Genomic DNA, 17,091 nt, shown 5'->3' on the forward strand with positions numbered 1-17,091 from the left:
TCAGTGGCCCTTTCTTTGCCTTCAATTCCCAAGATCCCGACCAGATCAAGGGAGGACCACAGGAAGGCTGCAGGCCAGCAGCTCTCGGAACCCTGAACCCACAGGCCAGACACCCAGGGAGCACAGAGGGCAAACAACTGAGAGGAAATGAGATCTGAGGGAGTGGGTTGTGTGGAGCTTCCTTTGCTCATACAAAGAGCTACAGAGAGACCTGCAGCTGTGTCCCTCTGGAATTCATCCGGAAAGAGGCATCACGCTCTGCTTTCAACCCTCAGGTGCAGCCCACAGCTGCACACGTTCTGAAGGATCAGCTCGTGGCACCACTCCTAGAGCAGAAATCAGCAGCAGGTCTGGGGTAGATCACTGACGAACACCACCTGCAAAGTTATCTTCTTTTAAACATGAGGTGCGTTTTCCCACCTCACACAGGGTATTCTGTTAAGAATGTGAAATTCCGGAGGGGTGGGTACAGCTCAGCGATAGAGTGCATGCCTAGCATGCACGAGGTCCTGGGTTCAATCCCCAGTACCTCCATTAAAAATAAATAAATATATACACCTAAATACCTCCCCCCAACCCCTTCCCCAAAAAAGAATGTGAAATTCTGTTTCTCCCCTATGATGACAAATAGCTAAAGTAAGCACATACATCCTCACCAAACACAAACAAGCAAAATCTACAAATTAAAGACAAATGGGGAATTTCAGCCCAAACAAGCCTCCTATAAAGAATACATATATAACTAAAGATAGTAAATTAAGAAGTGCATTAAACACCATGTGTTTCTAATCTTACCTTGATACTCTCCTTCTCTTTCCCCCTTCTCCTTGAAATGGCTCCTGCAGATTCCTAGGAAGCGGTCCACAGAAAGTTCCCTCAGGGAAGCCTCCCGTACTTTGTGCTGTCTCCCCACGACAGAGTGAGAGTCTTGAATCACTGACTGGGGTTAAGTAATTCCTTTGAGTTGCAGCTAAGCATCTTATTTCACACATTAAAATTAGGAAAGCTAAACATTCACAGGCAAAAAAAAAAAAAAAAAAAAAAAAAGTTGGAACCCTACCCTACACAATATACAAAATGGATCAAAGGTTTAAACATAAGATTTGAAACCATAAAACTCTCAGAACAAAACACAAGAGGAAAGAAAGCATCATGGCACTGGATTTGGCCATGATTTCTCAGATATGATACCAAAAGCACAGGCAGGAAAAGAAAAAATAAATAAGATGACTTCATCAAAATTAAAACCTTGTGTGCATCGAAGGACACTATCAACATAGTAAAAAAACAGCCTAAGGAATGGAAGAAATATTTGCAAATCACATATCTCATAAGCGATTGGTACCCAGAATACATAAAGAACTCTTACAACAACAAAAATTGATTAAAAAATGATCAAGAGGTAAACAGACATTTCTCCTAATATATGAATGGCCAGTAAGTATATGAAAAGATGCTCCACATCACTAATCATGAGGGAAATGCAAACCAAAACCCCTATGAAGATACCTCTTCACATCCATCAGGATAGCTATTAAAAGAAGAAAGTCACAAGTGTTGGGGAGGATGTGGAGAAACTGGAACCCTGTGCGCTGCTGGTGGGACTGTGATGTGTGCAACCACCACGGAAAACAGTATGGCGATTCCTCAAAAAACTATACATAGAATTACCATAGGATCCAGCAATTCCACCCCCAGATAGAGACCCAAAAGAACTGAAAAGCAGGGAATAGATATTTGTACACCCATACTCAAAGCAGTATTATTCACAATAGTCAACAGGTGGAAGCAACCCAGTGTCTATTGATGGATGAATGGATAAACAGGATGTGTTATATATCTGTACAATGGAGTATTTATTCATCTTTAAAAAGGAAGGAAATGCTGACACATGCTACTACATGGATCAGCCTTAAAATAATCCTCAAGGGATTAAGCCAAATGAAATAAGCCAATCACAAAAGGACAAGTGCTGCATGATTCCTGATGTACCTATAAAAGTACCCAGAGTAATCCAATTCACTGAGACAGAAAGCAGAAGGGTGGTTTCCAGGGGCTGGGGGCTGGAAGGGGTGGGGTGGGGTGGGGATGAGACATTACTGTTTATTCACTACAGAGTTTTAAGTTGGAGAAGATGAAAAAGTTCTGGAGAAGATGAAAAAGTTCTGGAGATGAATGGTGGTAACGGATGAAGGACAACGTCCATGTGCTTGACAGCTGCAGAGCCACACACTTTAAAACGGTTCAATTGGTAAATTTTAAGTTATGTATATTTAACCACAGCAAAAACTCATCTGCTTATACTATTATTGTCTTATCACTAAACTGCATAAATCACGGGCAAGGGTCTTATCTCATTCATCTCTGTACTCCTATCCAAGCCCTCAATAAAAGTATCCTGAACCAAAGTCACATTTCTCAGGTAGAGTCTAAAACCAAGATTAAAACCAAGATGTCTTCCAGGCTCAGGTTCAGAGAGCTAAAAAGTAGCACCTGAAACCACGACTGGGGTAGGAGGGAGACACACTCTGTCACATAACCCTTTTTTCAGTTATAGAACCAATGACCTCATTAATACTTAACCAAAATATATATATAGTTTGCATTATTAGTTACCAACTTCAAGCCAAGCTCTTAAGAGGTGCCTACTTTCCGATACATGCTAAAAACACAGCATATACTCTAATCTCCCAGTTAACTTCCTCTTCCAGGAAGACCTCAAAGACTGCTCCCTGAAAGTACCTTTGCTCTCTACCCCTCCTTTTCTTCCTCCCCCTATTCCTCATACTAGCCAACCACTCAGTTTTCTGCAGCCCATCCTTGGTTTCCAGCCACACAACAACTGTGAACAAAACCCAGGTCAGTGAAAGAGAATTAGATCTTCCTGCTAAGTAGGTGAGAAGCATCAGGCTTGGTCTCACACCTTTGCAGAAGCAAGAATCCTGGCCTGAGTCCTCCCACCACTGTAGAAGTACAGTCTGATTAGATGAGCGTTGTGTAATTAGTTATCACGGCCGTGGTTATCCTAGTTAACCATTCCTCCCTATTCCAAGCTCCCTCACAGGGTCCTTGGCTATGATCGAGGTGTGTTCCCTTTAGTTCAACTTTGCTGTCTTCCCATGGTGGGCATTTTGTTTGAAGAGCTTCCTACTGAAACAGAATAAAAAGTCAGTAGCTCGCTTTTTTGTGTGCAAGAGAGGCTTTTTTGTTTTTTTTTTTTTAAAGACAATTTTTACATGAAAAGCATAAGGAATATATAAACAGGGCTGAGTTTCTGAAAAGAAACTCCTCACCCCACTCCCCCCAAAAAATGCAAGAGCAAAGAATGCAAGGAACAACTGTTTTCCCCGTTTTTTCCTACTGTGGCTCTCACTGTGGCACTGACCATGCCTTACTGCGTTGCCACCCCAGCAACACATTGCATCAGAGACCCAGCTGTCCTGGGAAACCACTCACAGCACTGCAAACAGCAAGCACTGAGGATTTTGTTCCCAGTTCGGCAAGAGTGTGGAAAATGTTCATCCTTTTCACCTACCATTTGACTTCTAGGAATTTATCCTAAGGAAATAATTAAAGACGAACAAAACATTTATGAAGATGTCCATCATTGCACAAAAGGTAAGGACAACCTACTTAGTCAACAATGGGGAGATGAGGTTTGTTAATTAAATCTTGGTACACTGCACATAAAATGTAGTACAGTTATCAAGCCATGTTTGCAAAAAATTTTGGTAATATGGGAAAATGCTCAGCATATATTAAGTTTTAAAAGACGATGTTTTTCTCAATTTTGTCCAAAAACAAAATAAGTTCCATGGATATATATATATATATATATATATATATATATAAAAGTCCAGAAGAAATATAATAGTTTCAACAATGGTCAGGTCTGGGAAAAGGAAGTAGAAATCATTTTCCTTCTTCTTTACACTAGTTTAATTATTTTTTAAATACCAAGGGGTCAGTTTCAAGCAGAAAGTGGTCTAACCCAAACTCCCATATGCGAGATGCTGATACCCAGAAAAATAGCAAAATGATACTCTTTTCTATTTCAAAAAAAAAAAATCAGTCTGTTTACTTTAAAAAAGACTGCTAAAAAGGAAAGCTGTGCACTCGTGGTAAGGTTTACAACCCATTATCACTAGGACAGGTAGTGTTCCGGCAGAGATGGAAAAAATTCTGTGGTTTCCCGTTCTCATTTGGCACCGAGTCTGACCATTACAAAAGCCAAAGAATGCACAAAAACAGGTGGCAGATCCAGGACCCTGATATGAGGGGTCACTTACCTGTTGCTGGAAAAATAAGGGAGGAACTATTAAAAATTAAGTGACAATGACTTTTTATAAACACACGTAAGGGGACTGCCATATTTAACAAAAATGTAATGCAACTGACATACCATATATGTTTTCAATAGACACTTCAGAGACCCTAATCTTTATCCCAGAACAAACCAGCCTGCAAACCAGCAACTGGGAGGCTCTAAATGACTCCACTACCAACATCTGCATTTCTACACACCCTATTTGAGGTTATTCAGGCTCAACCACCCGAAGAGCAAGTCCAAAACTGATTTTGAGCATGCTTTTTTAGCATCTGGTTCCAATGACTACCCTTTAACCCATAGAAGGCTCTGGCTTAAAAAGAATGTTTCCTTCTTTACAAAATACCCGATGAGCGGTCCCCAACTTAAAAACACGTTGCCATCCAAAAGTTCACTGGCTGTGTAAAAGCAGAACACATTTTTCCATACAAGTGAGTGAGGCCTGGGTTCCTGGCCTAGCTTCTAATGTCACTGAACCCACGCTTGTGATCTGTCTACGAAATAAGAGAAAGCAATTTTTGCTGTAATGCTACGATTTAAGTGAAAACGAACACCAGTACGACTGAGCAAAGGCTGGGGCTTGAGGACATAGAAAGACCTGTTCCTGAAGCTTTTTTCTTCATGCCACTCACAGAAACTGCTTGCTCTCCAACATACAACCTGTGCACCTCCCTCCAGACCTCTCAACCGCACTAGTTTTCTGTGTGTCCCCAGAGATGAGGCCTCACGTGCATGCATCCTTCCTAGGGTCGACCTGCAAAGCTATTCTCTAGCACAGCTGGGCACCAGGCAAACGAGAAGACAGTGCCCTCTAAATGGACTTCCTAATAGCTGGACATTTCTTTGTTCGGGGTCCATGGGCTCACACATAATTACCTGTTTCCTAAGTTCCAGATCCAGCTGGGCGCAGTTAAGAACCAGACAGTAAAATTATCTCTAAATAGCCAAATGCCTAGAAAGGTCCCCAATTTCAGTAAAGCTCTGCTTTTTCTATCCAGGGAGAGTCTCAATGACAGGTTATTTACTCTTTATTTTTAACCATGAATCTGACAAGCTTCCCTTCCAGGTGTCAAGGCAAAGAGAAGGTGACTAACAATTGCTGAGTGCCTCCGTGTGGCATTATTTCTTCTTCACTTAAGGATGTAAGTGTCTTGTCTTCTCAAGGCCACTGGGCAATGACCTGGGACCTGTGAGCTGAAACCAGACCCTACCTGGTGGCTCTGAAGTCCATGGAGGCAGAGTCACTGCCAGCAGCCAGCAGCCAGCACCCAGTGGAGTGTGCTAGTAAGGTAGTGAAAAAAAAAAAAAAAAGCCAACACAAGTGTCAGACAGCAGCAGCTCCATTCCCTAACTGCTCCTTCTAGAAACAAAGGGGTGTCTGGAATACTCTTTTGATAGTTTCTCTCTAAAATTAAGTATTCCCAAGTGTTGGGACTGAAACCAGGCTCTCTGAAACATGCTAACCTCAAGGTTCCAGGGGGGCTGGGATCTTTACTTCAAGGAACCTCATGCCTCCAGGCTTCTCAACTCACCATTCCCCAAGCAGCGGTGATGGCACCACACTAATGCCCAACAGGTGCTTTTTCTTTTTTTTTTTTGGATTTTGTTTTTTATTAAAGTGTAGTTGATTTACAATTGTAGTTTCTAGTGTAGAGCAAAGCGATTCAGTTATACATATACATGCACATTTTTTTTTTCAGATTCTTTTCCATTATATATTATTACAGGAAATTAACACAGTTCCCTGTGCTCCACAGTAGGTCCCCCCGACAGGTGCTTTCCGAGGTGGATGCTGCCCCATCCTGGCCCTGGCTATCTCCGCCAGGGCCACTCCACTCCTCGAGTGTCTGTGAAGCAGCAGAAAGAGATGGTCCTTCCGAAGCAGGTGACAAGATTAGTTTCTGAGAGTCCTATCACCTGAGACTACTCAAAAGGAAAGGAAAACAGAGGGTAAGAGATTACGCATGTGAACAGAAACCGATGAGAGCACCTACCAGGGGACTTTACTGTTTTCAGTCAAGTATTTAGTAAGTATTTCTACTGAGGCTGATAAAAGGACTTACGGCTTGCTTTTCAATAAGCAAGGACTTTCAAGTGGCAATCATTACAGAATAAAAAATGATGAGGGTCTCCCATCAGAACACCTATCTCCCAAGGGCTACCTAGTAATTATCAGTTTACTGAAAATGATAACATCATTTACTGAAACCTAAAAGCGGTTTCATGAAATCGGTATTATTTCCCTGGAGGCAAGACAGCATGGTGAAGAGAAAACAGCCTTGTGTTACAGTGATCTGTGTTCGAAATCGAATGTGGCTGGGTGACCTTGAGCAAAGTGGCTCACCTCCTTCAGCCTCAGTTTCTTCATCTGTAAAATGGCTAAGTAGGGGACTTCTATCTTAACTGGCATGTATGTATTCAATAAACCACAGCTAGTTCATTTTACTGATGCTAAGACACAGATTATATCTGACAAGTTGCTTTCTTCTCTTTTTCTTCTTTTCAAACAAAAAAACAGCTTCAAGCACCTATTTAAGCCTGGTAAAGTAAAGCAAGTCATACAGATTCAATCCCTGCTCTCTTGGAGTTTATCACCAAGATCCCAGGAATAAGAACAAACAAGGGAATGAGAAAATAGATATCAAATAAGATTAAGAATTTACTCTCTATAAACACCACGCGTAACCACAAGGAGGCCACACAGTCCCCTCCTCTTTTATTGATAGTGGAAAGACTTCAATAGAGAAAAAGGCAGCTCAACAGTGGTGGTGTGCAGACTTGGGGACAAATTCGAGGATGGATGCGGACAAAAGTGGGGGAAAACAACAACTAAGAAGTTGATCCTGAAAGGCAGGCAGTCAACACAGCCTGAAAACACAGCAGAACAAGGTAAACAGCTCAAATCCACCCTGCAGTGCCCCAGGCGCACATGAAGGCACACTCGGGTGCTGATGCAAGTCCAGGGCTCCTATGGGACAGCAGGGGCTTGTGCTACAGCAAATGTGATGCTGCTGTGAGACGATTCAAAGCTGTGAGCTATGCGGAGGGTACAGCTCAGCGGGAGAGTGCGTACTTAGAATGCACGAGGTCCCGGACTCAATCCCTAGTACCTCTGTTAAAAAATAAACCTAATTACCATCCCCCTCCAAAAATAAATAAAAATAAGTAAAAAAACAAATCTGTGAGGGAGGAATGCTAACAGCCTTGGCCCCACGGGAGTGACCAAAAGAAAGGACCTGGTCACCACAAGGAGGCGGGGCGGGCGGGTGCGCAGTGGGATGGGAAGACTGCTGTCCTCGATGAGGCAAGGTGGGCAGGGAGGGCAAAATCTGCACAAGAGAGGTGAGGGTCTCTCCCCAGATTCGAGTTTAGGAAAGGACTTTCACTTTCAATCCAGTTGATCCTGTTAACAGGGTGTGTTTTGGGTCTAAAATGCAGGGTAAGATTTAGATACTTAAACATATGTAGATTTCATAACAGCCCTCCTGTCCCTATGTCAACAGTGTCACAGTACAGTGAGCTGGTCTTACCTTTTTCAGTCTTCAAACCATAGAGTTTTTAAACAGGCTGTAGCAATGAAAAGCAAACCCAGCAGACACCAATCTAGGGAACTGGATTCATGGCTTATCCATCCCTTCCAACACTCACTTTGCAAACAAAACAGTCCCCGGAGCCTGAGAACGATGACAGAGAACAGCATGGGCTCCCACAGCAATGTCTGCTGCTCTGAACACGCTGGAAGGCCTGGCCACTCCCCATCACCGCTGCCTGCCTCACTGGCAACTCATCTGTTCTTGCAGGAAGGCTCCCTGGCTCGGCCACTGTGAACACCTTCTCCAAACTAAAGAAAGGAACGGAAGGGAACATTCCTAAGGTACAGGTGGCCAAGTCACTGAAGCGCTCCCTCCCGCAGGTGGACCTCTCCCGGGCTGAGAGGTGAGCACCAGATGGGAAGTCAGTGCCGGCATCACCTGTAACCTGGCAGAACGGGATACGAAACAAACACCGCGAGCTCAGCAGATTCTGCGACATGTCCAGACACTTCTGCAGCAAGGCCTGGCGTAACCTTCCTGGACTCAGCCGTTGTCTCCAGGGACAAGTTCTCAGGCCTATCAGAACAGCTGCTGCTGGCTTGTTCATCTGTCAGCAAATTCGAGCTCATAGAGGCAAGGCTGCCAAGGGAGCAGACTGGGAACCACGGCCATCTTCTTCACAACACCCAGGGCAGTACCGCCAGACCCACTGACGGCATGCCACAGGCACAGGGCACGCAGGAAGAGTTGGACAGACCCATGTGTGAATCTTTGGGTCTATCCCTTATTGGCTGAGCAATCTTGGGCAGGTTACTCAACCTCTCTGAGTCTCCATTCCCTCCCTTGAAACAGAGGACCAGAACCTCACATATTCAGAACAGAAGGAAATGGGCAGCTTTTTATCTTGAGGTGCTAGGATGCTCAATAATGCTAGTGGTGCCTCACATGCCTACCTCCGGCACATACCTGATATCTCCTAACTGGGTATTTTTTATAATTGTCTGAAGGAACAAGCCTTTCTCCAGTCCTCCTACCATGCTCACCTCCCTCACTTTCTCAGAGTGCTGATTCTAGAGGCCAAGATCCTCAGAACTTCTTCTGAACCACTCTCTCCATCCCTCTAACAGAGACAGAGGGAAATCACTCCAAGCTGAGAGCATCTAACCCTTTAAAATGTGAGGCAGACACTGGCAGCCTAAGGCAAAAGCTGGGAAGAGTAAAAAGGAGAAAGGAAGATAAAGGGGCAGGGGTGACCAGAATGGCAGTGAGATGACAGCCAGAGCATCAGGTGAAGGACAAGTGGGATACAGCAGCCATGGGACATCATTCAAACGCCTCCACTTGGCACACGGGGCTGCCAAGCTGGCCTCCAACGGCTGCTCCTGCTATGTACCCGGTGTGAGCACACACTGCTGTTCCCAGCCCTCCAGTTCTGTCTGGAATGCCACCCTGCAAGTGTCCCCACCCCCTTTCCAATCTGGCAAACTTCTCATCCTTCCGGCTCCAGCTCAGTCGTCACCTCCCATCTCCGCCTTCTCCAGCTCCCCACCCCTGCATCTTCCCCTGTGTGATCCGCCCTACTCTGCACCCCACATCCCTGTTCCTTACCCAACTGCACGGTCATCGCTTGTGTCAGTTGTCTGTCCTCTCCTACTGCCTTACTCATCCTTGTATGCCGGGTCCTAGGAATGCAACAGCCACTCAACATTGGCTGAATCAGTGAATGACTCAGGTGGTGCTCAGAGGACCAGTTTGCCTACTGCTTTGACGGAGCCTCGTCAGCTTGGTATAAACCAGGATTCAGTGAGCAGAGGGTTCAGTACTTGCTCTGTCACCTGCTGGGTGACTGGGGAAGACAGCTGGGGAGACATTTTCATTTCTGAACCCCAGTTTTTCATGTATTAAAAGAAAGAGGGAGGGAGAGGGCGTAGCTCAGTGGTAGACGGTATGCTTAGCATGCACGAGGTCCTGTGTTCAATTTCCAGTGACTCCGTTAAAAAAAGGAAAAGAAAAGAAAATTTAAAGTAATTAAAAAAAAAAAAAGAAGAAGGAGGGATGAATGCTACCATCTACCTTACATGACTGTGACTGACCTCAGGATCTCAAGAAAGTGGGTGTGAGAGGACTCTGGTCACTCTTCAGAGTCCACATGCTTTCCCAAGCCCCTAGGAAACGTTCTCACCACAGAGAATGAAGCCACGGCACGTTTGATGCCTTCTCAGTCTCCGCTCCATCGACATGTTGCCAAATGTTTAAAAGAAAACCACAGAGCCTGTGAGGGGTGCATTTAAGGCACATCCGTAATTCTCAGGTTCTAAATGCTGGTCCCAGGTGACACCTGGAGCTGCCAAAGGAGTGACATTTGATTCTGGAAGTGTTTTCCAATTAACTTATCTATTAAAGCTTTCCAGCTCCCCCTAGATGGGCCCAAAGCTGAAGAGTTAGGAGGGTTAACAGTTAAATCACCACCTGGCCAACTGAACACAAGCAAGCTGACACAGTCACATGTCACAACTCTTAGCTCACTTACTGATGTCATTCCAAGTCTCTTTTCCTTAAAGACACGCCTCTGGCCAGTTGCAGAACAAACAGACACTAATAAATTACGACTATGAGGGGACAGCATAGCTCAGTGATAAAGTGTGTGCTTAGCACGCACAAGGTCCTGGGTTCAATCCCCAGTATCTCTACCTTAAAAAAAATACAATCTAAAAAAACAAAAACAAAAACAGAAAAGAACCAAGGGTGGAGTGGTTAAAAAGAGGAAGGGAAAAAAAAAAATTTAAGCCCAATGCTTTAAAGATCATTACAAGTTACTTAGGGGGAAAAACATGTAAAAGACAACAAACAAAACTCATCTAACACCTAAAATGCCAGGTATTAGAGATACAACAGGCATCTAATGTTTGCAGAAGAAATTAATATATCAGATGGTTCCTTGTACTGTAAGATGCCTACTGCTTTGATGGGCCCCAATCAGCTTTGTAGAAACCAGGTTTCAAAGAGAAGATTCAAGCGCTGAGTGCGCCACGGACAAGCTGTGTGCGCTTGGGGAAGACACTTATTTCTGAGCCTCAGTTTTACACCTATTGTTAAGTGGGATTGGGTATCTATTTTCTGTACAATGTAACACTGTTCAGAACACATAATACATAATACCCTCTACAGTAGAAGACATATGTCATTTCATCACGGAGAGTTTCTTAGAATTTAAAAACATTTTCATACCTATTTTCACATTTTATTCTCATGACATCTGGGTGCCAGAGACAAGGCAGATTCCTTTCCACTTTACAGAGAGGATAAAACATCGCAGAGGTCAGCTGCCCGGCACCAGGGCATCCCCGGAGGCTGAGCAGAGAGCGATGGAGAGTATTTTGACTTCTCTACTCTGAGACTCTTCCCCGGGGACAGGGAAACAGAGTTCCAAGTCTCCCCCCGACCGGGCTGGCTGCACAAGCTCCCTATCCTCACCTCTGCTCCCGCCCGCACTCCCGGAACCTCCAAGTTCTACATCACAGGTAGCCCCGCTTCCGCACGTGGGTCTCAGACACAGCGGCTCCCAGCACATCATCCATAGCAAGGTTCAGACAGCATGTATTCCGACACCCCTCCCGTGTGCAGACATCTATGGAAACCCTGGGATGTGCGACCTGGCCGACAGAGGTTCCGTGGGTCCCAGGCAGACAGGACAGAAGGAGCTTGAGACAGACAGCACAAAAACTGGGAAGTGACTGAATACATATGTGAAAACAGTTTTACTTCCTGCTGTGGCGGATTCTGTGCCTGCTGAAATGTGCTCAACCGTGAGCTGTTCTGAAACAAGATGCAAGGAAGTAGAGGATCGGTTGCTATATATAAGTGCCTTATTTTGGGACATTTTTGCTGCAAAATAAATGGAGATTCAGAGAGACTTGGAATAGGCGTTTATGGAATAAATTCAGAAAGCCTGACTCATTGTAACTAACAGCCACATACTAAGGCCTTAGACATGGGGTCCCGAAGAGAGCTGGGTGGACCCTGCCAATTACAATCTCTATCATTCCAGAGATAAAGAACATCCTTTCCATTTATTTCACAAGTGTCCAACTCTCCAAGGAAGAACAATTCAGAACAGAAAGAAAAAAAAAAAAACGTAGCCTGGCAAACATTCTGCACCACCTGCCATTCAAGCTGAAGAAGCGACAATCATCATTTTCCCCAGCTAGACACTTTAGATTCTGTCCCTTCTCTTTTCAGTGTCCCTGTGTGCAAGGTACCCAGCAAACCATTAATTACACCTTCAGAAGGGACCAACTTAACTTTCCAAACCCAGTCAAAATCTTCACAATGATGTTCTCCTATAGTGGGGTCCAAGAAGTACTGGGGATCTGTAGGAAAAACAGAAGTATAAGACAGGAAAAAAGAGAGTAAGGTATTATTTACGGACTCGAAAAGATATGGTGAAGGTAAGAGCCAAGCGGGGAGGATAAGGAGTGCTTCAGAGTGAAGGGGTAAACAAAAATCAGGACGTCAACAGAGGAAAATACAGACTTTTTTTTTTTAATCTCAAGAAATTCAAAAGATACATTTAAAAAAAAAAAAAGAGGCTGAGTTAGCAACGTACAGTTTAACTCTAAGAGAAGGTGTTAGGGCTGGGGGAGGGAGGGGACATAGGTCACGGGAAAGGCCACTGGCTCACCGCTGCCCATCTGCACTGGTCAGGGCTGGTCAGGGGGCCTTACACTACCCATCAGTCATCTGCACTTTTCAGGTGACCAAGTCCTAGAGGGAAACCAGAGAAACCAGTTTTCTTTCCCATGGGATGCATGGGAATCACCTGAATGAAGTTAAGAATGCATATCTTAGGACCAGCCATTTGTTCCCCATTGCTCTCTGTGGCACAGGTGGCTTCAGAGGGAGCCCCTTCTCTCGGCATGGGGTGGGATTATGAACTCACGGTCCACAGTGCCTGGGGGAAAGCCATTCCAGCGTCCACTGGCTGACTGCCCCCGACCTCTCCCCCAGGAACTCTCAAGGGCCATTCTGCCTCACTGCTGGAACCCCCAAATGAAGGGAGACACGAATGGGACCCCAACCTTCAAGCTCCCAGGGAGCAGGAGGGTTCTGACAGCTCAGTCCGCGGGGAGAAGACTGGTGAAAGGTCAGTGCCCAAGATTCCAAAACTGCTAAAGAAGGCACTTGGCAAGAAGATATCTTTACATTCAAGTAACTATAGACAAGGGCTCCCATAAACGGGCGTTCCAAAAGCCCTGATTCCTTACCCAGAGCCTTGTGCTTGTGAAGTTAAGGGCTCCCAGGAAGATGACTCACTTGTCCCCAGTGGTGAAGGGAGACACACTTCGGGTGTGGAGATGGGAATGAAAAAGTTCCAGGAGGTCACTAGTACCTTCACCTTGAATCACCACAGGCCCAAAATAAATACTTTCCATCATCCTCACAGGTTATAGGCACCAAACAGAGGAGGGAGTGGAGAAGAAATGCTCTCTGTTTGAAATGCATTTTGACCAAGGATGACATTCAGGGAAGGAGGCAATTCCTTTTTGAATAAAGACCATTTCTGCAAACACCCCCACTGGAGAGGGGAGAGGGGAAAAGCATTTAGCAGGCAGACTTCAAACTCAGCCTACTTTTAAGAACACAACTATTTGGTCTATTTGTCATGCTTTGTTTATTTTTCATGAAAAACACCTCAGAAATATACCTGGTAAGTTCAGGGTCTGCTCTACGCTAAGTTGCTCCCCAACACCTGAATTTTCCCATTCTGCCCGCCCCCATCTCTGATCAGATCCAGGGGAGAGACATTGTCAGCAGATTCATTTCTCCCGGTGCTAGTCCAAAAACCTGATGGCAATCCATTGCTTTAAAGTCTGTTCTCTATAATCCATGCGGTTCTGCAAAACTCTATGGGAAGGTGGCTCCTCAGAGCACACAGAAGCAGGACTGGGACCCTGATGATACTCACATGACATATAACTCACAACAAAAGGGGCAACTTGGAAGAAAAGACACCAGAGCCAGGGCCCTGGGGGGCGGACGGCCTTGGGATCAAGAGCCTTCAAGAGGAAGACCGCGCTTTGATCTTTGAGAGGTATGTGACTCAAGCCACAGCCAGAGCTGTACCAGCTTGAATTGACGGTGAGTCTCATCACTCGCTAAAAGGACTTTTCAGAATGTCCCAGTTAAGCCAGACTGTACCAGGTATCCAGGCTGGGCATTGAGGTCACCCCTAAGAACCGCACCCAGATCCAGGGAGAAAAGAAAAACAGGGACACCAAAGAAAAGCTCCCTTCCAAACGTTCAAAGAGAAACTAAGACAAAGGAAAGAGCCTGGGAATCTGTGTGCTTGTGGGTGAAGCCGGGAGACAGAAGGATACACTAGAGACAGGAACCATCATCACGCCGCCTTTCACAGTGCTTTCTCCAGGGGCGAGAGAGACGGATCGATCTCAGAGATACCTGGGTACGCTGGGGAAGCTCCACAGATGAGACACAGGTCACAGAGGGAACAGAATCTTGTGTTTCCCCTTCCAAAGATCCACACTATGCAACCTGGAAGGGACTTTAAGGGCTGTCTTAATCCAGGTCCCCTCAGCTTATACCAAAGGAAGGTGACTGTTCTGGGACATGCCATGATCTCAGGTTCCTTTCCGGGCTATTCCATACCATTTCCAGGCCACTCCAGTCAAATCTCTTTCCTGTTGATCCTGTCCATTTCTCTGAGGAATGGGTGGTATTAATTTTACCTACTTTATGTAGCAGATGACCAAGTTACAAAGGCTTATATCTTGCTAGTAACTAACTATTCAGCAAAGTCTGGTAAAGGCCGGATGAAAAATGTGGAAATAGGCACCCCACCAAGAACAGAAGGGAAGAAAAACCACTGTGAACGAGAAAACCCTCTGCTACTCTTCCCAAGAGACAAGCATTCCTAGCTGAAACCAGCTTGTCCAGCATCTACCGATGGTCCAGACTCCCCCCTACAAAACTGGTCACTAACCCCCAACACAGAAAGGTTAGAGCAAAAGATGAGAAAAGGAACTCTGTTTTAAGAAGAAATTAATCTCGAGTTTTTCTCCCAATGCGGGACCTGACCATTTTGGAGAAAACCATCACTAGTCCCCAAGCGCTGGCCTCCCCAGGCCCCTCCACCTCCCCAGCCCCATCACCCTGCCCTGCCCTCTTCCCTCTCAATTTCAGTGGCCAGAAAGCCCCAGACCAGGATCCCTTCAGGGCTACTTCATGAACTGCAGCTCCAAAGAGAAATTCGGCTTGGGTACTGGGCTTCCCCCATCCCCTCCTGGGTCCAGAACCCGCAATTTCTCCACGTACTGCACAAGGACAGTGTTTTGTCTCCAGGTTGGATTCTCAAGAGTGGAGGCATCGCACCACCTGACCTCCTCTATCTGGTTCGTTGGTAAACACTTGAGATCCACAAAACCACAAGTCCCGCTTTGTCTGTATCCTCTGCCCCGACCCTGGGTAAGCTGTACCATGAAAAAGTAAATCAACACTGACATTCCAACTGTGAGAATCTGTCCAGCCCTTCCGCTGAGTGCGCATTTAAGACTCTGCTCTTTCCTACTATCATTCCTGTTCACTTTTCATAATCATATTGGGATTCTGCCTTTTCCCACTTTGGGCTCATTTCAACCCACATCCACCTAGGTGGACCCCCTTGTGCTTCCCTTTTCTGAAGCCTAAGACTAAGGACCTGAAGGGCAGCAGGTACCAAAAGTTGACAGACCTACAGACCATCTTTGTCTGCTCCAAACTCTCAGTCTATCTAAAGTCTAATGTTTCTTCTGGGAGTTCAACCTCTAAGATTCCAGGATGGTTAGACAAACGAATGAGGTAAAACTGAACATCTGAGGACAAAAATGAGCAAGTCACAAAAATAAATCCTAACGGTCAGCAACCACATGATGACCTTTAACTTCATAGCTAAGAGCCATCAACAATACCCCATTTGTTTCGTTCAACTCAACATAGCAGTTGAAATGTTCCACAAAATCCAACACTCTCATACACTGTTTCACAACTCAGCAGTGGACAATGCTTATAAGACCACAACAATGCACAAACCTAAATGTCACCCTAACCAAAATTTGATATAATTATACTACAAGAAGAGACATGGAGGGAAGGGGGAAGTGTCAGTTAAAACCTCATCACCTACAACAGGAAGCCAATGAAGACTGCCTATGTACGGATGGCCAACAAGCAGGTGAAAACATGCTCCATGTCACTAATGATCAGAGAAATGTAAATCAAAGCTACAATGAGGGACCACCTCACATCTGTCAGAATGACCATCACTGTTGTCCATAAACAATAAATGCTGGAGAGGGTGTGGAGAAAAGGGAACCCTCCTACACTGTTGGTGAGGATGTAGTTTGGCATAGCCATCATGGAAAACAGTATGGAGACTCCTTAAACAACTAAAAATAGATTTACCATATGATCCAGCAATCCCTAAGCATATATCCATGGGAAACTCTAATTGAAAAAGATACATGCACCTCAGCGTTCACAGCAGCACTATTTACAATAGCCAAGACATAGAACCAACCTAAATGTCCATCAACAGATGACTGGGTAAAGAAGTTGTGGTATATTTATACAATGGAATACGATTCAACCATAAAAAAAGAATAAAATAATGCCATTTGCTGCAACACGGATGGACCTGGAGACTATCATTCTAAGTGAAGTAAGCCAGAATGAGAAAGAAAAATACCGTATGATATCACTTATACGTAGAGTCTAAAATAAAAGACACAAATGAATTTACAAAACAGAAACAGACTCACAGACATAGAAAACAAATTTATGGTTGCCAGAGGGGAAGAGGGTGGGAAGGGGTAAATTGGGAATTCACATTTGTAAATACTAACTACTAAATATAAAATAGATAAACAGAAAGTTTATACTGTATAGCACAGGGAACTGTATTCAATATCTTGTAGTAACCTATAATGAAAAAGAATACAAAAACAAATATGTATGTATATGTATAACTGAAACATTACACTTTATACCAGAAATTGACACAACACTGTAAACTGACTATACTCCAATTAAAAAAAAAAAAGGAATGCCTAATATTGAGAGAGGGGACGTCAGAAAATAGCACTGAAAATAGCACTCCAGATAAAAAAGAAACAACCAAAAAGAGTTGAAAGTGTTTGTCTCTAGGAAATGGGATGGAGTCAAGAAGGAAGGCCCCCT

The 17,091-nt window shown here is 44.7% G+C and overlaps 1 protein-coding gene across 3 annotated transcripts in view; it reads right to left on the bottom strand.

Moving 5' to 3' along the window:
- Window positions 1-17,091, bottom strand: part of UCK2 (uridine-cytidine kinase 2) — a 69,488-nt gene that overhangs the window by 34,001 nt on the left and 18,396 nt on the right. The window contains exon 1 of one of the 3 annotated variants that reach the window (XM_032463823.1): window positions 7,976-8,482. The exons of 1 other annotated variant lie outside the window; for it this stretch is intronic. In XM_032463823.1, the coding sequence (XP_032319714.1) occupies window positions 7,976-8,467 (492 nt within the window). In that variant the 5' untranslated portion in view covers window positions 8,468-8,482. Of the gene's footprint in view, window positions 1-7,975; window positions 8,631-17,091 lie in introns of those variants that run through there. One more of the 3 variants, XM_032463825.1, reaches the window with a different exon arrangement.

The sequence above is a fragment of the Camelus ferus genome, chromosome 21, assembly GCF_009834535.1.
Source record: "Camelus ferus isolate YT-003-E chromosome 21, BCGSAC_Cfer_1.0, whole genome shotgun sequence".
In the NCBI taxonomy this organism is placed as follows: Eukaryota; Metazoa; Chordata; class Mammalia; order Artiodactyla; family Camelidae; genus Camelus; species Camelus ferus.